Here is a 25,739-nt window from a genome sequence, read left to right on the forward strand (position 1 = left end):
CCCCAGTGGACGGTGCCTATGGAGGAGAACAGCGAGCAGAGAATCAACCAACTCTGAGGTACGTAAATACAGCTTAATTGGAACATTTTAGCAAATCGACATATGCCTGTATTAGTGTTTAAGCAAGGCCTAGATATGTGTGACGCAGTCCAAAATAATGCCATGTGGCCCCCTGAAATGGCGGCTGCCTGACCTGTAAAGTGGGACAAGGGGATATGAGGTAACTGTGCTGGCGTTGTACACCGTCGCGGTAGGCGGTCGAAGACCGCGGCGCAATCCTGCATTGGTTAACATTGGACCCTATGGGTCCCAGGAGCCAATGGCGATGTACGCCGGCGGTGACGGTACTCACCGCCGTGGACGTGACCGCCATTTTCTCTCTGTTCAATCACTTGATATCTGATCTTCGACAGGAGAGGACCTACACTGCAAGTGCTGCTGTGACCTCAGTCTGGAAGAGACAATGGCTCATGTGTCTTGGGAAAGGGCCCCTGCCTTCAGCACAGAGGAGTTGGAGAAACTAGTGGATGTACTCCCCCAGTACACGCTACTCTACGGTCCTCTGGACAAACAGGTAAGTACACTGTGAGCATACTGTATGGGCAATGACTGTGTGGAGTGGTGTGGATGAAAGATTGGGGGGGTGAGAATGAGGCGTGCATGAAACGACGGTGATTGCATGTGCGTCATGGCAAGGGTAGGGATGTGGGCCAATGACTGTGATGGTGCAGACGGTTATATCTTCTCCTTTTCCCCTGTACTATTCCTGTAGGTCAGCGCCCACCAGAAGAAGGACATTTGGCGTGCCATCGCCAAGGAAATCCGGACCACAGACGGAGCACCCACTGCCGGAAAAGATGGGAAGACATTCGCCGCTGGAGCAAGAAGACGGCAGAGGCACAGCTTTGGATGGCCTCCAACGTGGGAGGGGTGCCCGTCGCACCATGACCCCCCTGATGTTCAGGATCCTGGCGGTGGCGTACCTGGAGTTGGATGGGAGCTTGAGGGCATCACAGCAGCCACAAGGGGGTGAGTACACACTCATTCTGCTGATTCAGCGCATATTGGAGGTGTCTGGGTGTGGGAGGTGGGCTGTGGGTTCCCCTAGGCCAGGGCGAGTTTATTATGCAAGGTCCCTTCTTAAGGCAGGCCCTGTGGCACCCCACTCCACCTGTGTACAGTGCCAACTACACCTAGTCAGGCTCCTGTGACATCCATGTGTGCAGCAATCGGGCATAGCCTTGTAACCCATGTCCCTGGGATTGATTAGGGAACTCCAAGTGCACGGCGTAGTGCAGGGGGCTTCTGTGTCTGTAGTGTCCTCCAACGGTAGCGGTATTGCATGCACTCAACATGTCTTTCTTCTGTCTCCCCCCCCTTTTTGTGGTCTCCCTGTTCTTGTGTGCATTAGCATCATCAGGCGGAGGAGCAGTGGCACCGGAGCAGGAGGGAGCTGCATCCCACATGGCCCTGGAGGGCGACACAACGGAGTCTGAATTCACCAGTGGGACGGAGGGCGAGGGGAGCTCCACGGCGGGGACTGGAGCTGAGACCAGCGATACAGAATCCTCCTCTGATGGGAGCTTACTTGCGGGGTGGGCCCATCTGTGCCCCCCGCATCTGGAGGTACAGCCCCCTACCAGCACCACCCTCCCAGCAGCCCCTCAGCGTTTGCCCTGTGGCCGCTCACCCAGGAGGGTGGGCATCTCCTTCACCCCAGGCACCTCAGGCCCTGCCCCAGTCACCCCTGCTGCCCTCAGTGAGGAGGCCATTGACCTCCTCATGCCCCTCACTGCCACCGCCACCAGCACCGCAGGCCAGTGAGCACCAAAGATTCCGATGCTACTGAGGCCGCCACGAGCTGGATGAAGCACTCTGGGCACAAAGCCCCCTCCAGAACCAGTGGAGAAAGGCATCCACTACCTCAGTCCTTGGCAGGATGAAGCACTCTGGGCACAAAGCCCCCTCCAGAACCAGCGGAGAAAGGCACCCACTACCTCAGTCCTTGGCAGGATGAAGCACTCTGGGCACAAAGCCCCCTCCAGAACCAGTGGAGAAAGGCATCCACTACCTCAGTCCTTGGCAGGATGAAGCACTCTGGGCACAAAGCCCCCTCCAGAACCAGCAGAGAAAGGCATCCACTACCTCAGTCCTTGGCAGGATGTAGCACTCTGGGCACAAAGCCCCCTCCAGAAACCAGTGGAGAATGTTATCCACTTGAGAGACTGTGGCTTTGCACTCCCCAGGATTGAACAGTGGGCAAACCACCCACTGTAGAGACTTGAGAGACTGTGGCTTTGCATTCCCCAGGATTGAACAGTGGGCATGGAGCCCCCTTGTGGATCTGGCGTTGTGCACTCATCCGGCTGAGGTGCCCCCCCCCTTCCCTTCCCCCTGAGGTGCCTGTTGTATTTCTATCTGATGCCCCTGCAGTGTTCTCTCCATCTTGTTCGGGTACTGAGTGTGGGCCTCGCCCATGCCTTTTGGGCCCAGTGGTCCACGGACTATGAGAGTGGAATACCTTGGACTTGGATTCTTAGTGTATATATTTGTTTATAGTGTGAATATCTTTATATACGTATATATTTTTGATTACTGTCTTTGAATATATTACAATTATTCGACTCATTTCCTTTTGTCCTTGCATTTTTCCAGGGGGATGTGGGGGGTGTAACTGTGATGTATCATGATGTATTAGTGTGTATGTTGTCGTGGGTGAGGGTGGGGGTGGGGGTGTTGCATGTTGCGTGTGTGTCACTGTTTTTTCCCTCTCCCCTCCCCTGTGTCGTAGGTGCAGTACTCACTGTGGTCTTCGCCACCGGCGTTCGTGCTCCTGGTAGAGGAGCAGGAAGATAAAGGCTGGAAGAATCTGAAGTTCCGGTTCCATGGCATCCTGGTTCCTCATGGGATGTGTAGAGGTGAGCGTTTCCCCTTCCAAGTCCTGTTTCCGCTGTGTTTTTTTTCGCGGTGAATCTGCCACGGAAAAGGTGGCAAATTGACCTGTTGTAATTCCATGGGCGGTACATTGTCTTCCGCCTGTCTGTTGGCGGTTAGCGCCGTGGTGTTTGTTTGTACCGCCTTGGCGGTCGGAGGGTTAAAGTGGCTGTCTATGTTGGCAGTTTCCGCCACAGTCGTAATTCCAATTTATTTACCCCCAGCCTGTTGGCAGTTTTACCGCCGCTTTAACACCGACTGCCAGGGTTGTAATGACCACCATATTTCTTTATTGTGCTTCCTGACTACTGCTTATGTTGCAGAATCCTGAGTGCTTACGTGTTCTAATGTGACAACTGCTTATTCTTGCACAGTATTAGTAACTTGTGTAACATTCTGACAACTGCTAAGGTAGCAGGGTAATACTGACATGTAATGTTTGGTCGAATCATGTTAGGTGCAATACAGTTTATTTTGACATATCTCAGTGTTGTGTTTACTTTGTGGTGCATATCTTGCATCACGTGTGTTGCGTGTGTTGTACAAATGCTTTACACTTTGCCTGCGGGTTAGGCCTGACTGCTCGTGCCAAGCTACCAAGGGGGTGAGCAGGGATTATCTTGGACGTGTAACTCCCTTGCTCTGACTAGAGTGGGTGGGTTCTGCCTGGCTTAGGTGCATACCCTAGCCAACCAGAAACCCCATTTCGAACAGTCACTATAATGGCTTACTGTAGGAAGCGGGTAGATGGCCCATGTTGAGGGAGTCCTGATACATGGCCAGGAGGTGTGGGGCTAGGAGGGAGGCATATTCCTTGTAAAAGGTGCTTGGGAGGCCGTATCCACCCGGTGCCTTATCACCGGGAAGGCTCACAATGACCTGTATGATCTCCTCGGTTGTGATGGGAGTGTTGAGGTAGGAGCAATCGAGCCACACCAGCTGTATTGTGTCAAGGTATTCAGAGAGTTACTGTCCAATGAGTGTGGTGGTTGCAGTGTACACCTGTGCATGAAAAGAGGAAGTCATCCGCAATATTTCCAGTATGGTGGGGGCAGGGTTATGGTCAGAGTCAAAAAGTTCAACTATGTAAGTGGCAGTGTAAGGAGGTCATAGCAGTCTTGGAGACTGTCACCCTCTCCATACTTCTGTGTCTGGGCATCCTTGTGGAGGTAATGGGTCTCCTGAAGAGCCTCCTCTGGGAAATCATTCAGTTTAGAACTTATGGTGGCCAAGAGCTCAGTATCTTTAGACTGAAAATAGTGGTCCTCTAAGGATCTAGGGCCATATGTACGAAAGCTTTTTCCCATAGACACAGAATGGGTAAAATCCTTTGGTACATCTGGCCCCTAATTTCTTGTTCGAAGTTGGCCAGTGACTACTGATATGCACGTGCCTCTTATGTCGACCTTGAAGGCATCCTATAGTGTGGAAGGGGAGTCTACTGAGTTTGCATTGTGGGCAAAGCACTCAACCATTTCATTATGGATCTCCTCGTGAAATACCCTGTCTCGCAGCACACCCGGGAGCTGCCACCGGGAGAAGGCCCGAGGCCCTGGAGTCAGGGAACTGGAGCGCCAGCAGAACCGGAGTGTGGTCTGATAAAGTGTGTGGCAAATCAGTGACACCGAACAACCATGTACTGACATCGGGAGAGACTAGCTAGAAGTCCAGTCGGGGCCAGGAGCCATGATATGTCGAGATACATGATCCCTCGAGTGAATGAGGATAAATGAGTCTCCAGATGTCCTGTAATTGGTCGCCACGAATAATCATGTAGAGCATTTTGAAAGTGCTAGGATATAGACATCTGGAAATGATGGATCTGTCCAGGTGATCATATGGAATGGCATTCAAGTCTCCACCCCAGAACAGTGCCCAGGGGCCCAAGCTTTGATCTTGGTCCAGAGCTTAGAAAAAACTCAGGATCATCCACATTGGGACCGTACACTGCAGCCAGTGTAAACGGGTAGTCTACATAGCGATCCTGCAAGGATCACGTCTCTGTCCTCCGGGTCCAGAACAGTGTGTGATGGCTGCCATGCAAATCCCCCTCGTAATAATATTGTTACACCCCTGACATAATCTGAATATGTTGAAGAATAGGGTGCATTCCAGCTGCGGGCATGTAGGCCACGGGACCTGGAGTCCGAAAGTTGAGTTTCCTGTAGGAAACAGCTATTGATGTTATTTTTTTGTAAGTAGGAGTGGACAGGGCAGGCCATTCTGCTATCATTTAGTCCACATACATTCCATGTTAAACATTTAAGGTTGGCCTTAGCAGCCGTGCGTGCAGGGTAATATGAGATGACAGCTCATAGCTGATGTGTAACCAAGTGGTGACGTGTGCCATAGAAGAGAAACGCCTAGATGTGTGAATCCAGGAAAATGACAAAAAAGCAACTGAACAAAGGATTTAACAAAGCATCCAGTTCCATTCCACCCCCCACCCAATCCAACCCCTGAACTTGGTTGAGGAATTTGTCCTTCCCCCAGCCAAGCAACCCAATACCCACAAAAAAAGAACAGTGATGGGAAACAACCCTGAGGTTGGGGTAACACCGGGCACTGACCCAGCCAAAAGGTCAGGTGGCTGAACTAGGAATAATGAGTATGATTTGTGTATGTAGTAAACACGGAGATGAACACAGAACAATTAATGACATTAGAAATGAAAGTGCAACAGTCCAGCCAGGTCGTAGGGCAGCCTCGGCCACGGAGAAGCCATATTAATCTACGGGTTCCTGGGAGTGGTGGGGATCTAGTCACCAATGGCCGCTCATATGATTCAGTCATTGTCACTCAGTGAGGCCTGTTCCCTAGTGACAGGCGAGTTCCTGGGGGAGCGGCGTTTTTTGATTGTAAGTTTGACATACTTCAGTGCGGAGCGGGCATCTGAGAAGTGTAACTTGCCCTCGGTGGATATCTAAAGCTTGGCAGGATATAGTAGAGCATATGAACTGTCCGCCTTCTGCAGCATTTTTTTAACAGGTAGAATGTCACGATGGGTGGCCTGCATATTCTGGGTGAAGTCTGGGAAAAACAAGATGGTGTTACCTTGATGTTGTATCCGGCCTTTTTCGCAAGCAAGCTGCAAGGACCACATCTGGATCCTGATAATTTAGGAGTCTGGCAATTATCGTTATGGCCAGCATGCCCAGGGGACACAGGGGCCAAGCGAGTGGTGGGCCTGCTCTACAATGAATACTGGGGATAGGTCATCGCCAAAGAAGTCACGGAGCATGAAGTCGACAAAGTCCTCCATTTTCGAGATAGAAATGGATTTTGTGGCATCCACAATGCAAAGATTGTTCTGCTTGGAACTGGCTTCTAGATCTTCATTTTTTTCACTTTATTAAGTTCGGGATTTTGTCCATTCTGAGAAGGTGTTCCTTAGAGGCAGTTTGCAGGTCATTGATGCCAGAAATGTGGGACTCCATAAGATCCAGTCTTTAATCCATGCTCTGCTTGACCTGGTCGAGGCGGGTGCTGAGGAGATGTAATTTGGCATCAATGGTCTTCAGACTTATTTTTACATCCAGGAGTATTTATTTGAGGTCGATCTCCCTTGAGTCCTCATCATCCTGGGGATCATTGCGGCTCCAGAGCTTGTCTCCCCCTCTGTATGACAGCACTGTTTGCCCTCGAAGTTAAGATCTGATTGTTTAGCATCGAGCCTGCCCATGATCAGGCAGATGGTTGGGCAAATATCGATGGCAAATGGGCCAGGGCTCAAAGCGTTCACACACTCCACCAGGCCAAAGTCACAGGTCAAGAGCACACCAAAGGGGTGCCCCAGCGGGCATGGGCGAAGTGCAGTAGATGGTCAACGGTCTTGAGCAAGCGTTCGATAGAGCCCCGCCACACCCTGTAATGCTCCTCTTATTAGTGCGCACGAGCAGGCTCTAAGAGGCTCGCTCAGTGGGTTCCTGCAATACTATCACGGGGGATAGGGAGCAGATGGTGGCACAGTAGAGCTTCAAGCACCCAATTGGACAGAGAGCACTCAGTCAGATCCTGTCCCACACAGCCCTTATGGGGGGCCAGGATATCTAGTTTTCAAGGGCAGTCGACACTGAGGTAATCCGAGCAGCAGTGCAGAGGACCTAGGTTCTGTGGGTAAAGCTGTGGTGAGCAGCAGCTCGCTGTAACCATGTGACAGCCAAGTCCTCCGGAGCCCCGCCTCGGGGTCTCAGGCCCGCTCAGTAATTGGCAGTGGAGCCAGGGCATCAGAGATAGTGTCTTTGTGTATCCAAGAGTTCGCCCCGTCTGCCCCCATGGAAGAGTAAGTGCCAGTAAGTGACGGTTCAGATGGTGCAGTACCACAGGCGAGAGCAGCTCCACTCGGGGATCTTCAGGGGTGCACGTGCCAAGGTGGCTGTGCGGTCCAGGGATCACCTCCACACTCACCAGCCTCTGCTGTTGATGGCGTGCTGCAAACTGTCGCTCTACACAATGACCAGCGGCCACCCCTAAGGCCTCCATTCCTCAGGCTCTGCGTCCTCTTCAGGGCACCAACTTCGCCAGACAGCACATTAATTACCGGGGCCTCCCACCTCAGCCCCAGGCAACCACACAGCATGCCGAAGCAGCCAGGCCACCCCTGGGCCATGACCAGGCAAGCTGCATCTGGCAAGTCTGGAGCTCGAGTCCGTATTGGCAAGAAGAGCAGGTCAGGGCTGTCTGTACCCAACCTCTCCGGGCCTACAAGGCTCACACCCCTCCCTGGCCTTGTAGTGAGCTAGCCTGCCGGGCCACACCCAGCCCAAACCCAGCCCAACAGCAATCCGGCAAACTTCAGCAGGCAGCAATCATCTCCATGAGATAGCAATGTCACAGGGGTCCCGTGTCACCAGGGCAATGGGCTGGATGGCACACAGATGAGCAGATTATGCAGGGTTAGTGGTGGTCAGGCAGCAGAGCCCTCCAAATGAGCGGCTGTTTTGCACCCCAGTGAGATCACGTCTGTGGCTAAAATCTTTAATTTGTCTGGATAATAATAATCGGATATGTTTCATATGACCTTCTGTCAAAGCTGAGGAGCAATGACAAAGGAGAGAAAATGCTCAGACATCCACACTCTTTGGGCCACATGTACGAAGATCCAGTTTTGCGACTCGAACCGGATGTACAACAGTGTCAATGACACTGTCTGGGATTCGCAATGGGGTCACAAATGACCTACCTCATGAATATTTATGAGGTAGGTCGCAATTTGCGACCCCATTGGGAATGGCGGCACTCACAGGGATGGTGGCCTGCTGGTGTCAGCAGACCACCATGTCTGTGACTGCTTTTAAATAAAGCAGTACTTTTTTTTCGCAAACAAAAATGAAAAGGTTTCTTTTCATTTTTTCAGAGAAGGCAGTGGTCTGAAAAAATGTTTTCACACGCATTCACAGAGAGGAAGTGGTCCCATGGGGAACCCTTCTCTTTTGCGAATTGGTTAGCACCAATTTGAAATTGGTGCTAACTGTGATTGTTTTGCGACCGCATTCGCGGTCACAAAACAATCTTACTACCTTTTAGTTTTGGTAATAGGAAGGGACCACGCCCCTTCCTAATACCGAATCGCAAAACCCAAACTGCGATTCGCTAAGAAATTACCGAATCGCAGTTTGGGCTTTGTACATCTCAAAAAGCATTTTTCTAGTCACAAATGGGCCCATTCTGCAAATCGGTCCCTTTGCGACTAGAAAAATGCTTCGAACATCTGTCCTTTTGTCTCTAACAAGCTCAGAGTAATCTAGCAGACCACTTCCATTATTATAGTTCTAAATGACATTTGGTAGTTCAACAACAGGGATAAAGGCATTGAGAATATGCCAAGAGAGCACAGGTGTACTCTCGTTTAATTGAAAACATCAATATGAGCTATGGCCAATAATTCTGTCAGGAATTTCATCTCAGTTATGCCCGAGAAAGTCAAAGCTGAACCTGCTTTTGTGTAGTAATAGACTTTATTAAAATAATTCAGTACTTAATAAGACTTCCTCAATAAATATGAAAACGTCTTCAAAGCTATTTAAATAAAGAAAAAAACATTTCTTTAAAACTATCGGATTTCATCAAAGATTAAACCCTATGCAAAATCACAACCGTTGCTAAAAAAATAATCATTTGTTAAGAATGATTCTCACCTTCTTGGCAACTTCTGCTAGTAAAAGTGTTTTTCCAGTGCACGGCCCTCCAAAGACAACAAGGGGGTTTATGTGTCCTGATTTGCTGGGCAAAATATATTTCTGCACAAGGTTGAGGGATTCACATCTATACTCGTAGAAGGAAGAATACGTCTTGCATAAGGACAAGTGTTGCAAAACTTCGTCATAAAGTGGATCGGTTTCAGTATCAAAATTTTGCTGCACAGTTGCTTGAATTATATCAATCATGTCTTCATAGAACTGTTTTCCAAGACCCTCCACATAATGATTCTCTACATCTTGTGAATAACCAAGCTTCATGTCACAATGAGTGACTGACGTATATACTCGAAGATTAGATGACGCTACAATAGTAGGAATAAATTCATCTCGGAGTTTTATCAGTTTCTCAAGGGCATCTGGATCTCGGACCACCTTAGTGTTCAAGAGTACAACGTCCATGTATCTTTCCATTTCCGGGATTTTAACATAGCGGTCAAGATTAGAAATTTTCCGAATATAGCAAACACACTTTTTTAGGAATGCTTGTGTTTGTTTTCCCAAAGCAAAATCAAATTCATCTTCAATAGCTGAAAAAGACAGATTGAAGCAATATATGTTATTTAAACAGTTATATTCAGCGTCAGCAAATAATATTCAAACAAGTTTTCAATGATGCTATGAGGGAGCAATATCAAAAGAAATTACATGTGGTGATCGCACCAGAAACATTCATTTTTGTTTTTATCATGAAAACACATTTCCTCTGGAATAAAGAAAGTTGAATCACTCTTCCACTCTTTATTGCAAGTATAAAAAAGATATACAATGACATTGGTCTCAGTGGAAAAACCCTTATACTGTTGGAGTGTGTCTTTTAAAATAAATATTAACATGAGAAGCTTGCAATATATTGTGTAATGAAGCTGCATAGAAAATATGTTAACGTAGAAAATAATGCACGCGTTTGAAATGTGCCCACGGGGAATGGCAACCAATGTATACGAAGACTAATTAAACTTATTAATGATGAATTAATTATGTACTAATGTTTATATTTGTATTAGCATATCATAATTAGAGTTCTGTATTAGGGTTTTGCTAAATTAATTACTAGGCCTTAGTTAGCAAGAGTCTGGGCCTAGCTGACTGGTCTCATATTAAACTGTGTTTTTCCTAACGTGCAACGTGCTGACTTCCTGAAGCTCACAACGCTGTACTTTGCCAGAAGCTAGATATGTGTGTGCAGCCATAGTAAATTCTTTCTCATGGGACCCAACTTGCTCAAGGAGACATTCTTGCTGAATGCAACAGTGTAATTCGTAACAGGTGCAAGGCTGCCTGGAGTAGGAGAAAACAATGGGACTACTGACTGGAGCGTAAAGTGTAACTTTTCTTACCTGACATTCCAACCAATGAAGACGGCAATAACATGGGCCAATCAACGAAATGAGAACTGTGGGTTGTGGAAAATTCTAGTGAGGTGAGTGGAGAATTATTGGACAGCGATAATGATGCACCAAATATTATCCAATGAGGAATTAGGAGTAAAGTAGACAGTTTTGATATAACTGCATGACCCAAGGAGTAATCGGACATTATTAGCCATTATTGGACATTCTACCTTAAGCCATTGCCATTGCTCCTTTGAGACTGCCGTTTATTCTTCCTGAAACTTTAACCATCCTCTACCTAAGTCCTTCTGATACTTACTTCTCCTCCATATGAGGGAAGTGTCTTATTCTTTAGCTATGCCATACTGAGACTTTGTTCTGCCCTATCCTTGCTGATGGTGAATCGACTGATGTTCTGAGGACGAAGGCTGACGCTGATTGCTGGTTCGTTGGAGGGTAACTATCTGATGATAACTATAATTGTCTGTTTGCCTTTTCCTTCTAGGTACCAATTGCTCTTTTGATAGAGGCCATAGTTAAATGTTTTTCAAATTTGTGTTTTGCTAAAATGTTTTGCATGAAGCCCAACATGCTGATGCTAATTCGAGGTTAGTTAAGGTGTTCACTAATGTCTGACGCAAAAAGACAAATGACTGAATTCTTGCTTTGTTGAATCGTGTACTACTGTGACATTGCTAAGCTGCTTCTTTTAATGATGTGTTAATACTGAATAAATATTCTTTATGCATTGATTAAATTGTGTTCTAATTATAAAGTTTGAAGAGTTACTAATGAGATTGATTGCTACTGAGATTAACTGGGATGATATTGGATTGTAACTAATAGTGAAATAAATATCCTAACTCAACTAAATTGGTGTGGTTATTTATGACTAAAAGTTCATGGTGTGTTCACTTTATTGATTCTTATTAAATGTTATTGATTAGGTCAGTGATTAGTTATTGTGAATATTGATTGAGTTATTGACATATTGATTGTGATGCCAAAAAGATATTGTGTACTGGGAAGTCCCCAAACGTGGTCAAAAGGTTCATCGGCCTAGGCGTGTCTCCTTGTAAGTTTACTTATCAAGGCTCTGACGCGCTATCAATACCTATGTAGGTGCTGGTGTGTCATCAAAAAAGGATGATTTCTTGTTCGACCTATAGAAACTCAATGGCCTCTTGTTTGCCGCTGAAGAGTTAGGGAATAATTAAAAATAAAGAACATTAGTGGGGCTCTCAGTATCCCATATACTTTATGTTCAGGACCACAATTTCATGACTACTCAGAAATGGGCTAGGAAGGCAAGGGCCAAAAGGCACCAAAAGGCAGTAGTAAAAATTCAGTCAATTTGTGATCGATTGACGAGAGGTGCATATATGTTTAGTGGAGCCTGGGCTCCCTTACCCCTCTGTCATTCCAAGTTTTGATAGGTCAGCTAAGGGTTGGGATATTTTTTTTCCTTTGACTGACTTAAAGAAAGTGTTGTTGCTAGTTGCTGTTGCCTGAGACAGCATCCAAAGCAGATTGTGTTAGAACAAGCCAGGAAACAGAAAACTGATGCAAGGAGCCCGAGAGAACATATTAAACTTGAAGCAAAAACCAACCATAATTCTGTATATGACCCTCAATTAGTATGTAGGAGCCACGTGATGGTGGGGGCAGCACGGTATATTGTGCTTTATGTGCATGTTAAGGCGCAACCTAGTTTTAAGACAATGTTTTAATGGACTTCCATCAACCATGGTTAGTCTGTACATAGTAAATCCACTATACGATGTAAATTCGACATCATTGAAACACGGATTTTGCATATATGTGCTGCCTATTTCTACTAAATGTCAGGTAGAATGAGAGGACGCTATTGTTACTAGGACTCGGATCTTTTATTTGCCTCATGTTGTCAACCTAAAGAAGATACCACTTCACAATGATTAATACTGTATTTTTAGGAACTCGTAGTAAGGGGTGTCCCAAAATGAAAATTAATAAGGGGCAAATATAACCTAAGTATAAAAGTGTCATACACGTTATACCAGTGGATTTAGAGATGCAGAGCAGCAAGAAGAGCATCTATGGATGTATTTCATAGCAAGCAGGAGCAGTTACCCTATGCACGGATGTGTTGTTATCTGGTTACCAGTATCACTAGTGGTCCTAGTGTCACAAAACAGGACACCACAGCTAGTTCACCAAGCTCACCTTAGGGGACATTGTTCGGTACATACATACTTAATGCAGTGTTGATGAATTACTGCAGTTTATTCTATTCTCTGTTGAATGTGCACTTGATGACTTTCTACAATAAAAATAACAATAGGAAAACAATAGTTGATGACAGGTAGTCCTGTTGGAGGACTTAACTAAGAGGAGAAAAACGGAGTAGAATTGTGATCAGACCTGCTGATGCCATCCTAGGATGTTGGTTCATATGCCATCAGTTTATGCTGTAGCTGTTACATTGGTATGTCCAGACAGCAAACCCAAAAGTAATGTCAAAAGCTATGGTTGTTGTGGTATCCCCTGGCCACCTAAGAATGAGCATGACTTTTATGGCAGCAAGAGGACATGACTGTGAACTAAAGAACTGTAAAATTGGATAGTGGATGAATAACTCTGCCACACTCACCTTCCTTGTATTGTAATTGTCTTCAACAATTGATTCAATTGTTTATTCCTGGGCTTCTGAAGCCTTTGACCTTTGTTGCAACACCCCTTACTAGTCCATGCACTCTAAATGTCAGGGCTGGGGACACTCCTATTTTCCATTTCACTACTTCCCTTAGTAACATTACCCCCCTTTGGTTTCTCATGCAACCTCTATGACATACATGCTCATATTGTTTCCTCCTTTTTCTTTGCTATGGGAACATCATATCAGTTGTCCTAACATCACCTATCTCACTTCATCAGCACCCAGCTCGATGGCTATGTACCAAGCAGGGCATATTACAAGCTACTGAACTAGGTGCCCAGAGCCCTCCATGGTGCAGGTCTCCATTACTATGCTCAGGTAGTCAAATGTCACACCTCTAATTAAGTCTTGACTGTGTACATTATACATTGGATATACAATGTGTAAACAATTAAAAACAGTGCATCGAATTATAAATATTCATTGCAGGGTCTGTTTTTTGTCACAAGTAAAAAGTCAATTGCACTACATGGGCAATGTCCATTGATACAAATTTGAAAGCAATTTCCACAGCTAAAAGCGAGAGTGCTCATTCATATCAACCAGAACACTTAAAGGCTGCTTGAACAAGGGTTTGCGCTTATTCTACTCTTGTTCAGACACAGGGTGTCCGCTCAATTTAATTTACTGAAAGAAGTTATCGTATTTTAAGATTTCTGCCGGCGCCCAGTTGTCTTTCTAAAACATAAATATTTGAAGCAACTTTAAACGGGGTGATATTTTGTGTTTAAACATTGATATTTTTTCCCTTTCTTCAGAAAGTAGAAATGTCACTGACGTGTTTATAAAAGAGACGTATTTTGTTTCCACGGTTATTTATTTATTAGTACCAATGTACATCTTTATGTGTTATATAAGCCTTAAAAACCATTTTGCTTGGTTTGAAAAGTGTTCTCTGATAGCATCCGAGCGCCCAGAAATTATAATGTGGTGAATTTCTATTTCAAAAGGGAGATAATAGTTTATGTAGCATGTTACAGATTATGTAAAGATTGAAATATGGTAGGTGCTCTCTACGACCATCCGTTGTACTTTCAATGGGACGCTGTCGCTATTCAGACTCGAATGCACCATTCCATGAAGTGACTTAATTAACTTTCTGGTATTAACACTTTCAGTTTAACACTTAATTATGCTCTCTGGCAGATATGTTTGATACAAATATTAACAATTAAGTACTCTGGTAACGATATAATTACACCACCACTTGTCATGTTATCTGTGTAAATTTTAATTTCAAATTATAAACTAATTAAGTGATCGTTTGGGTCTAATAATACATGTTGGTCTTGCTCCAGTCTGTGTTTCATATATAGGGCAGTCCCTTTGATTATTAGGGTCTCCATAGGAAATAAACCAGGCTATAAAAATATTTTCTAGGTATTTAGGCATAATAATTTTAGTCCTTCTCCTCTGCCCAGGTGCCACGGTCTGTGTCACATCACACCATGCTTGGTGGGCTTGCCGCAAGAGTTTAAAACAGTTTCTTTCTTGTGGGGCTTTTGGTACCAGATGCAGAGATGTCATTCAGCAATAGTAGATAATGTAGTGCTAGAATCCATCATCCAATGGCTGCTCATACTAAGGTGGTAACATCATAAAGAAGAGTCAACACAATGAGAGTCGGGGTTCCATTGGGTTAGACTTTCATCAGTTTGCATTAGAATTGATATAATTAGAAACTACCGCCCTGATTACGAGTTGCTAAAAAAAAAACTGTTTATGCTTGGATCAGAATTATGAGTTTGGCTTTGTAAAACAGATCGGAAAATGAGGTGAAGCTGTATCCCACTGGGGCATTTCGTTCCACATGACTCATAATTAAGGCGCTAATGAGCAAAAGCACAAGACAACATCATCAACTTACAATAATGTAGCGCAAAAACTCAACAGGAGACAAAACAACAGAAAACATCATTACCACAACAATGTGCCAGCCAAGAAATACATTTTTTTTGTTATCCTGTCCCATGTCAGAACAGATAACACAAAGGAGAATGGGTATGAAAATGTATCAAGCTGCGAACCGGTGCCTGCTTACTGTCACCTAGATGTGTTAGAAGTTGAACCTGGAGACCTAAAACCCAAATACTAATTGACAGATTCAGGCTTGTGAATGGCCAGCAGTATGGAGGACTTTCTGGAGCTGCCTGTTTATGGGTAGCCCTAAGAAAAGAGAAGTTTAGGGGAGTGTCAAGATTTCTGGCCATACAAACAGACTGACGCATAACTATTTGGTCTGATTAATACAAACCTACAGCCCTACGGCAATCTACTCCTTCAAAAGAGAGTTTCAAGTGTTGAGAGAACACTTAACTCTGCACGTTTCCATAGTGGTGTAAAAGGAATATTTCCACCTGTAAAAATAGTGGAGAACAAAAAATAAAAACCTCATATCCGCTATAGCATGATCCCCTGAGGGATAGTTCACCCTCTGCGCGAGTGTATGCAGAGCCAGAATGACCTTTTATTCCATTGGCCGTTTTCCCATTGGGCTGAAGCCACTGGAAACCGCTTTCAAAAGCCTATGGTCACTGCTGATGCCCCTGTCTCTTTCAGCAGCTCCCCAAGGCCTAGTGCATCAGGCATAGAGTGGCTTCAAGTGACAGAAAAGAGGAGGAGTAAAAGAGATCAGAGAGGGAGAAGAGAGAAAGAGAGAGATAACGGATGGATGGGGAGAGAGCGCGAAGTAAGGAAGGCAGTGGGGCTGCTGTTGGTTTCCTAGCCCAGCAGTGGGGGTATATATAGGCGCGTAGGAATAGGCATGGCAATGTGCACGTCTTTCGTTCTTTATAAATATAATGCAAGTAGTAAGTCTATGTAAATTCAAGAAGGAAACGTATGATGCATAGATTTCCGAATTTGATAAATACTTTGTGAACCACCGGTTTAGACATCTGTGGTAAAAGTAGATGATGGGTTTAATTTGGTGCTCGACTGACTCACGCTTTCATCATTGTAGGATGAAAATAACGTGGTGCATTATTTAAAGAGATAAAAGAGAAATAGTTGGATTGAGTGACTTGAGGAGGGTGAGAGTACAGGTGAATACCACAAGCCACGTGTGGATAATTTCAAAAGTAGCGTTGCATGACTTCTCTAAATGATTTTTCCTTTTGCTTGGGACTGTAGAACCAGAGTTAGAGTTAGTCCCTGGGATACAGCCTCGACATCTTATTAAACCCAAAGGGTAAATCTTTTATTTATTTTAATAGCATTGACAGTCCTGATTTTTGAAAGTTCATGCCTCTAGTTTTATTTGGTGATGTCTTTCATGTTACTTCAAGTCTCTGCTTTTTAATGTCAGGCTTATACCTTCTTACTATATGAGCTGGGACAATGACACATTTTCTGCTATAACCAGCCTGCCAGAGGTATATCGAGTGGATTTTGTATTTGAGTATACCTTCAGGTACAACGTTCAGTCAAACAAGTAAAATTGATGTAATGTAGTAGGTGTAATTTTCACAAAAAATATGAATGTTTTCCCCTAAAAGTTTATGATTTCTCTTCATCCATTGTAGCTTCCCTTGAGTGTGCACCACATGTATGTGTCGGAATTAAATGTTACCTGAAGACAGATATCTCTTAGCTTGGTTCAGTTTCATTTTTCCATTTTCGTGCAGCATCGTAACAGCAGTCTTAAAAATATTCTTTATCTCTTTTGATATGTCTCTCCATTTCTTCTCATTCACAGAGTTTAGTGAAGAATCCATCTGCAATACATCATAATAAAATATAGTTGCAAATTATCTGTCACAACACTTTTAAAATGATAGGTGCGACAGTCCATTAGTTGGTATTAGAATCTTAATAAAAGTACTGCATTTCTCAACACTTGCCACTAACAGAGATACAAATAAGTTATTCTGTCATTTTGTGAGTACTGGAGCCAGATCGCGTTTTTGACTAGTGCTAACATGTCCTTGATGGTAAGTTAAAGGAGTGCTTGGCGCAAAAACATTTTATCACCCTATTAAGCAGGCAAGAAATACGAAATGTGCAGGAAGAATGTTTAGGCATAAAATTTGTTTTTGGTATTATTTTGTGGTGGTAATGTGCTCTGTTTTTCAGTGCTTCTGTGTTTTTGTGCTGCATTGTTGGCATGTGATGTTGTGTTGTATTGTGGTTCGGAAGTGCTTTATTTAACTAATGTGTTGTGCTCTTATATGTTTCAACTGTTTTGCTATGTGGCTTTGTGTATGTTATTGTGTTATGCACAGTTGTTTATCTGAAATATGTCAACAAATGCCAAGGCATCTCCATCCAAACCAGCACTTTTCTTAAAGTCCTGCGACAATGAACCATTTACCATCGTATAAAGTGGGAAAGTAGTGCCGCTCCAGCTCCTCAACTATTTAAACACCAGCCAGGCCGAAACTGTGGCAACGACTTTGTCGTAAAATCGCCCTTGGAGTGCTCACTTTAGCTCGCGAATCCAGCTGCATATTATGGAATCAGCGGACAATCGTCCTACTAAACACTTCAGTATTTCTAATCACAGACTCCCTTAGGATTCCAGATCAATGAATAGGAGTGCAAAATGACCAGCATGGTACTTGAACAATCGGAAGGTACTTTGTAAAATAATACGTCTTGAAAATGTTTACATTTAAAAAATGTAGTAGTCATAATTTTAAAACATGATGTCCTAATAGTTCAGAATTTAGATTTTATTTGGGTATAAGAAGGATTATGAGTCAACAATCATTACAGTGACCTGGAACTATATGGTGATATTTTTCTAAATAGTTCTCACTTTCAAAATGCATACATAAAACATTTTCATCGCTAATAAGATTTAAAAAATGACGTCTTAATATATAAAACTGCAACATATCCAGGAATTTAGAAGTGTGAAAACTGGCCTAAAAAAAAAAAGAGATTGTTTAGCATGTTTCCCAATTGTAAAGTTTTTCAAGAATATACCTCTGTATTGAGAACAAAGTGTCACATTTGATAAACACTTACCATGCTACACAAAATAAAGGAAAGTTATTATGAATTCAATTTACATACCGTAAAAAACATATTTTTTTCTAAATAGCGTGCATATGATTGCCTTTTGCACTGTTACTGCATAATCTTGGAAATGTTTCATGATTTCTATTTTTCATGAATGGAATCACATGTATCACATCACATGTATATTCTCACATTAAAATGCACTTTTTTCCAGGTCTGGGCGGAACTCGTGGAGTTTCACTTTGCGGCATTCTGCAGAGTTACATAAGCACTCCACGAGATTCCGTGGAGTTCTGTGAGCAGGCGGAATTCAGGCATGTTGCATTGCTCACGCGGATTTTTTTAGCGCCAGGAGCTTGATCTCCACTGTAACATCAGCATGAACGGCACCATGCAGCACTCCAGAGGGTACTGCTTCTTTCTGCCGCCTGAATAGAATTTTTACTTGAACAGCGGCTTTCTCAACGGGATCAGTCGCGACCTGCTGAGACCACCCGCATTGAGAAATCTCACAAGGGTGCATTCTAGTGGCCAAAAATCATGCCAGGGGATGAAAATTCTCGCTCACGCTTTGCAATCTAATGTTGGGGAGCCACAAGTGAGAACAAAACAATATTATGAGGCAGTTGGCAGAGCTGTGCTGGAACTCTGCGCTCCAAGCGGAAGGCAGAGTGGGCAAAACTCCGTGAACTCTGTCGGTAGAGCGGAATTTTTCACCCACCCTTACTTTTTCCTACATGGGGAAATTATCTATATTAAAATAACGTTCCCCAACACACTCACTAATGTGGAGGCAAAGGGGCATTCTCTTTCCCAATCCACATTGTATGGGAATTTATTCTTTCCTTTTATCCAAGTTGTGAAAAGGTTGGATTTCGCTGAATACCACAAATGTGTACATTTGTGAGTGTGCTCAAACTACCAGGGCACCCTACCTTGGAACAGGTACTTCCCACCCACCCACATGAGTTAATACACTTATACATAAACATAAATGTGAGTAAATCAATTTGCAGGTTCCCTGAATTGGAAACATTATTTTGCACTTATTAATCAGGCTATTTGCACATGTATGTCTGACTTCCATGCACCCATAGTTTTAGCAATAATTTATATTATGCTGAAGTAGAGGCTGTATTTGCTCAATAGGCCCATGCAGCCCAAACCAGCATTTAATTTACAAAAATAAACAAGTGTTAGGGTCCAAGATAGTTTTCAAGAGGCCTATGGAGCCTGCACCAGCCACTGCTGCTGCCAGAGCTACTAAATTCCAGTACCAATTCAACTAGTAATCATCACACTCATACTAGTGCCACACACAGCTGTAAGAATGGTTTGGAGATGCTGCCATTATTAACTTTAATGCATATTTGTTTAGTACTCTGCTGATGTGTTCACTTCACAAATAGACAAACAGCCCCACCATATGGCGAACTGTAACCAGTACTGGTCTTGAGAATATTGTGGATATGATAAGCATCAGCAAACATCAACTCAAATTAAGCACAGGCCTAAATACTGATTGAGGCAGTAGCAGACAGAAGTACCATGATGATGTCCATTCAGTTAAACATTCCTTAATCCCAGAAAATCTTTTGAAATGTTTCCTTACAGACTGGGACTCAGATGACTTTGGTAACAAATTTGATGAGTGCAGACTGAATTATTTATTTACTGGTTTCTGGAAGGTGGTGGAACTAATAGACATGTGTTGTCCACAATGGGTTTCCAGACAATAGACATGTAAGGTGCAACTGCATTCCTTCAGTGCCACTGGCTGAGGGTGTCCAGTAATCGTCCATGAGCTGCTGTTTGCACAAACAAATATCACATAAGATGTAGAATTAAGAGCCTAATATGTACACAAAAACCTACTGTGTGAAGTTTTTCTCAAACTAAGCGACATATCTGGTAGGGTGTCTGGGTATACTGGGATTAGAGAGTAATTGTCTGATTTAGAGGTTGGTAAACAGGTTACTCCGCTACAAATCAGGCACTAAATTTGCATATTAACATATATTGGGGACAAGGGGAGACGAATGATATCTTGGGGCCTTTTGGTTGGGGGTGGTGGCAACTGGAATCTGTTGGTGAATGCCTATGAAAGATTGAAGTTTGCTAATGTGGATGCCTCTCCAGCACATAGGTGTGGCAGGAGATTATTTCAGCGTATGCATCATTGATTTTACATGTGGTTTGCGAGGGATGGTTCTAATACTGATGTGACTTAATTTTGTCAACATGAGACCACATTTTTGGCTGAGTACACCTGAAGAAAACACTGAAAGGCTTGATAATTTTCTTTTATTGCTTGTTGTAATTGAAATAATTTTATTCCGTGCCTAAATAGTAAAGAAAATAAGTAAAAGTGTCCAATATTGTTGTTGTAGGCCACCATCCATATCCACGTTGGGTGCTGTCCACTCCACTGTTCCAGTCACCCATTTCCACCACAGTTGCCACCCACTTACACTGTTGGTACTGACTATGCCCTTACAAGTAAACTGTCAAAAGCCCTGGTGCTCTAGGTTCCTCTCTTGCAGGTTTTTTAGTTGTACCAAAGTATGCATGGTGCAGGTCTGTGTGAAGGATGAATAATTTTTAGCATAGTCTTGAATGTTTACTGTTAGTTCACACAACTCAATAATCCTTTACACATCAGGCATAAACATACGAAATGCATGCATATATGCTCCAGTGAAGAAACTGTAAAATGAACCTCCTAGAGTATAGGGACTGGTGATTTTTTAAATTGATAGCGTGCAATACTGGACCTTAACTGCTACTTTCATCAATAGAGTTGTGGGGCAAGGGAATCTCATTAAAAGACTGGAGACTACCATTATGCAATAACCTTTTATGGCTGCCCCAACATGTAGCCCTTTAAAGAACAATAAAACATCATAAAGCATTAGAATGTCTTGTCAACATAAATATTCAGTGCACGCAGTCATCATCCCCTTTTTTGAGTGCTGCTCCATTACAGATAAGTGCTTCTGATATCGTGTATGTGTCTTGTTTGCTATATGACTACTGCTATTATCATGTATCTAGTTATTCATTTTTTAAAGGAATTGCCCTTTAAATTCATGGTTGAGTCTGGTAAGTTTGGGTATCTATCAGTCTTATTTTAATTTAGAAAAGACTGTTTGCTGCAGAAATTTCACTTTGTTTTAAAACCTCGCTAGCCTTTCTTTCAGATCAATCAGCCCCTTGCCGATAATCAGGCTGTGTTGTGTTTCTGGGAAGGCCTTCCGCTTCAAGCAGGATTCCCTTTCCTACAAGCAGGGCCTCCCATTTTGTTCTTGCATGATTCGGCCCTCAATGGTGCAGCTGCTTCAGATGGCACACAGCAGCGGTGCTGTTCACTGTGGGGGAGGAGGGCATGATTGCAGAAGCTGTGGGTTTGCGATTGCATGCCTACTAACAAATTGAAAAGAGGACTAGGAGTTCTCAATTAAAGTTGGGACTTGCTGCCTGGCAATATCGTGTCACAGAGTGCAGGTTGCCAAGCAACTTTACTGACCCTTGAATGAGGCTGCAGAAAGTACGCTCACGTATGGCATCCTTAGGCAACCACATACTTTGTGTGGGACCTTTGTAATGGAAAACGGGCATTTTACAGTCTGTCTCATCACGCTGAGTTAAGCTTTTTCAAAAGCTTGTTCTTTCTTCAATCTGTGCCTTTTACCAGTCCCTACTCTCCCTCTACTGCCCTATTTAATGCACTATGGCATACATTGAAGGGGATTGAGATCCTGCCTATCCTCTGGCATGATTGAAATGCAATTCAATGAGTATTGATTGATATTATTCAATTAGAACTGTTTGAAGTTATGATATTATCTAGCAAAGAATTTCAGTTACTCTTGCCCTTAGGGCTACAAACCTGGCCTTTTTCTCAAGTCTGTCTGTTACACTGTAAGGGATCCTACAAATCCCCAGGTTCATCCTGTGGTTGATCTGATGAGAGATTTCTTTAAGATGTTTTTGAAGGAGGACGAGTGAGACAAAAAAGTAATTGACCCGCAGGATAACTCTGAGCTCTTGGAGAGCTTATATGATGATTTGGAATAAGCATCTACCTCTGCTGAGGTGAAGGACCCCTTTGGGGGAGAGATGTTTAATCCTAACATGATAAAACATCCGCAGATTGAGGAATGGCGGCCCATGGACCACATAGCCAAATTCCTAAATCTATGGGTCAGAAAGTCTTTGGACAAGGATACCCATAATATGTTGAGGTCTGAGTGCCCTAGGCCATCTACTGGTGACAAGACCTGTACTACTCCCAACCTAGACCCTGAGCTTATAACCTTTTTAAGTTTGGCAAGGGCCCCAGAAAGGAGATCGAGAGGTACCCAACACTATATCAAGATAAGGTCCTTTATATGCTGGGTTCTTTGACTAGTATACTCAATATGGTTGAGTATGGTTGAGGTGGCCAGAAACAAAAAATATCAGGGTTAGTGTGGGTCTGTTGAGAGGTTTGGCACAACATGCCATTTGTATGTTGGGAAACACTAATGCGAGCCTGATTACAGAGAGGAGAAGAGCAGTCCTAAGGAGGATGAACCCCAAGCTGGCCAATTTGTCCACTAGAGGTGACATGGGAGATCCAAAGGGTCTACTGTTTGGGGAGAGCTTTGTCAAGTCCCTTGGGAAGTATGTTTCAACCTTTACGGCCTTCAGCAATGCTCAAACCAATTTGAGAAGAGTCTTCTGCTCAATGGCTGTTTTTGGACAGACTGACATGAAGGGACTGGCTGTCAGCTGTGGTTCCTTCAGGTCAGAATATTACGCCCAGGTTGCCTGAAACTATGGCAGTTATGGTAGGGATTACCACCTCAACATGTGTTGTATTCATAATATTCTCATTATGCTTCACATGCTGTTATGATTTGTATTGTGTTTAGCATTCCATGAGAACATGGATTATGGAATGAAGAAGCCATCTAGATCTGATCCGAAGCTGTCCTGCTTTTAGGACACTTAGCTGTGCAACCAAAATAAGCTATTCATCATACATGTAGTGGACTGCATTACAACAATTGGCGATGAGGATGGAGGAATCTTGTCTATGTTTGCAGCTCAAGAACGGATTACATCCCATGAACCCATTTTGCAGAAAGAACTTCCTATATGCATTGGACTCAACGTTGGAACAAAGTCTAACGTGTTAAACATTATCACTGGTAAGAGTGTTTCAATACAAGCAACCTTACTTAAGTTACCATAGGATTATACAAATAATTGCAGCAAAACTTGTACCACTGTTACTGTGTACTTTTAAAAACTAACACTGCCCTGCTTCTTACCTTGTGCCATTCAAATGTTTCTCAGATGCTGTGCTGCTACAACGGGCTTGAGGGATTTCTGTTAGCTTGCAAGCACGTGTAACTGGATTCCTGCTCTGCATCATCAAGTTGGCACACCTAAATGCCATCATGCTCGACACGTGGCCATTTATATTTGGGACAGAATGTAATTTACAAACTGCATCGTATCACATGTGTATGCTCGAAGTGGAAATCATTTCAGGTTGGAAAAATTAAACTTTGAAGCACTCCAACCATAACTGTGCTGGCATTTCTGGCAAGTTATTTATAGTATTTTCAACTAATTGGGAACATTTTACTACTGGATATTGGATTAGTACTTTTTTGTGTGCTATTTGGACAGAACTTTACATTTATTATCTTTACTTCACACAGTTTGACATGAAAAAATATTTAATGAAATATGAATACAATTTCTAGCACAGTGTTATATACTGTCAGAGCTGGTTATAGACGCTATATAGTTAGACCCTCCAATCAAATTTTTACAAAACAAAGAGAGCCTCCCGTTCCATGGATCAGGTGGAAAGAAGAGTCTCTTACTTATATGAAGGGCATAGATGGTGACTGCATAGGGGTGGAGCAGAAAAATAACTTAATATTATACTGTATTGGTTCTGAAGCCAGGTTGTGTTAACAACCTTGCCCTAATTTATGCCTTCAGAGGGCTAAGGTGAAATGGATATATATCAGGAAGCTATTCTGAGGATGGAGCTGAGATTCAAACCTACCACTAATAAAACGAATATAGCTTTAAATAGATTTAAGTTTTATACTAGAGCACACAAAGAAGGAGAATTATTTGATTAATTCTTGACAAATTTAAAGGCATTACCTATGTCTTGCAATTTTGACACTATGACAGATGAAATGATCAGGAACCAGATCAATAGTACATGTAGGAAATAAGAAAACCCAAGAACAGTTGTGGGTGATCCCAAGTTACTAGATGCTATTTACACGGCAAAGGTGTTAGAACCATCTGAGAAATGGATGTCGATGATAAAGAGTGCAAGAATACATGGAGAGAAAGGATGTTTGTGTTGTCAAATGCACTTGTGAACATTGTGTAGACACATATATTGCAATTGGGACACAAATAAACAATTCCGTTGGTGTTACAAAAGCAGATAGGACAGAGAAAAACTGAATAATTAGCGAAATTGAGTCAGCTGAGTCGGTTTCTCCATTGTTTTGGCTCGAAAGGCAGATGAATAATTGAAATTGTGTGTTGACATAAGGGCTTAGAATTCAAACATAATAGTTGATTGTCACCCTTTGCCCATTCTTAATGAAGTGGTATCTAGGCTGGAGGGTGCTAACATTTTTTCTACTTTGGACTTTGAATCAACGTACAATGAAATTGAATTGGCCGATGAATCCAAACAATTAACTACATTCATCTCTCCCTAAGGATTTGATCAATTTACTAGAATGCTTTTCGGTCTTGCCTCTGCGGCCTCTGTGTTTCAAAGAGCTATCTTTCATATATTTAAGGACATTGATAAGTATGAGAAATGTTTTCAAGATGACAGTCGGATATTTACCAGGAGAGAAGAAGAACACTTGCAACATATGTTCCATGTGTGTGGTAGGCTGAAAAACCATGGTTTGATTCTCAAAAGGCACAAATGCAAAATGTTTAAAATATCTGTGGAGTGTCTGGGTCACTCTTTGTCCAGTAATGGAATAATATCAAAAATAATTTATGTAGAAGTCATTTTGAAAGCACCTACACCTACCAATAAGGAACAGTTTCTATCCTTTGCTGACGTGTGAATATTATAGCAAGTTCATAGAACATTTTGCCATCAAAAAGCAGCCCCTTAGAGAGTTATTGAGGCAAAATGTTACTTATGTTTGGTCAAACCGACAGGAAATTGTGAAAGCTTGCACACTGAGACCATTTGTAAGAGCAAAAGGAATGCGTGATCACAGTAGATGCTAGTATGTATGAGTTGGTGGTGTTTTGTCTCAAAGGAGGGCCAAGGAGAAATGGAATGTTGCATTTGCTGCTTGCACTTTAAAAGAGACAGAGGGTAGGTATGCTGTGATTGAGAGATAACTAGTTGCATGTGTCTGGGCCATGAACATTTCAGAAACTTTACATGGGGCAGCAAATTCTTTTAAAAGTACGGATCACAAGCTGCTGGGTAATATCTTGTCCCCTGGGGAAGGTTGAAATGCGACAGCATGGATTGCCAGGCTTATCTCTAGGCTACCTGGTTATAGTTTTAGGACAGAATATGTCCCAGGGAATTAAAATATGACA

General features: G+C 43.1%; 1 protein-coding gene across 6 annotated transcripts in view; it reads right to left on the minus strand.

Annotated features, from left to right (window-relative positions):
* The window catches only part of NWD2 (NACHT and WD repeat domain containing 2), a 647,771-nt gene that overhangs the window by 33,806 nt on the left and 588,226 nt on the right, over window positions 1–25,739 (minus strand). For all 6 annotated transcript variants that reach the window (XM_069202124.1, XM_069202129.1, XM_069202125.1 and 3 more), the window contains 2 exons: window positions 16,735–16,879; window positions 9,072–9,661 (listed from right to left, as the gene is read on the minus strand). In XM_069202124.1, the coding sequence (XP_069058225.1) occupies window positions 9,072–9,661; window positions 16,735–16,879 (735 nt within the window). The remainder of the gene's footprint in view (window positions 1–9,071; window positions 9,662–16,734; window positions 16,880–25,739) is intronic.

The sequence above is a fragment of the Pleurodeles waltl genome, chromosome 1_2, assembly GCF_031143425.1.
Source record: "Pleurodeles waltl isolate 20211129_DDA chromosome 1_2, aPleWal1.hap1.20221129, whole genome shotgun sequence".
In the NCBI taxonomy this organism is placed as follows: domain Eukaryota; kingdom Metazoa; phylum Chordata; class Amphibia; order Caudata; family Salamandridae; genus Pleurodeles; species Pleurodeles waltl.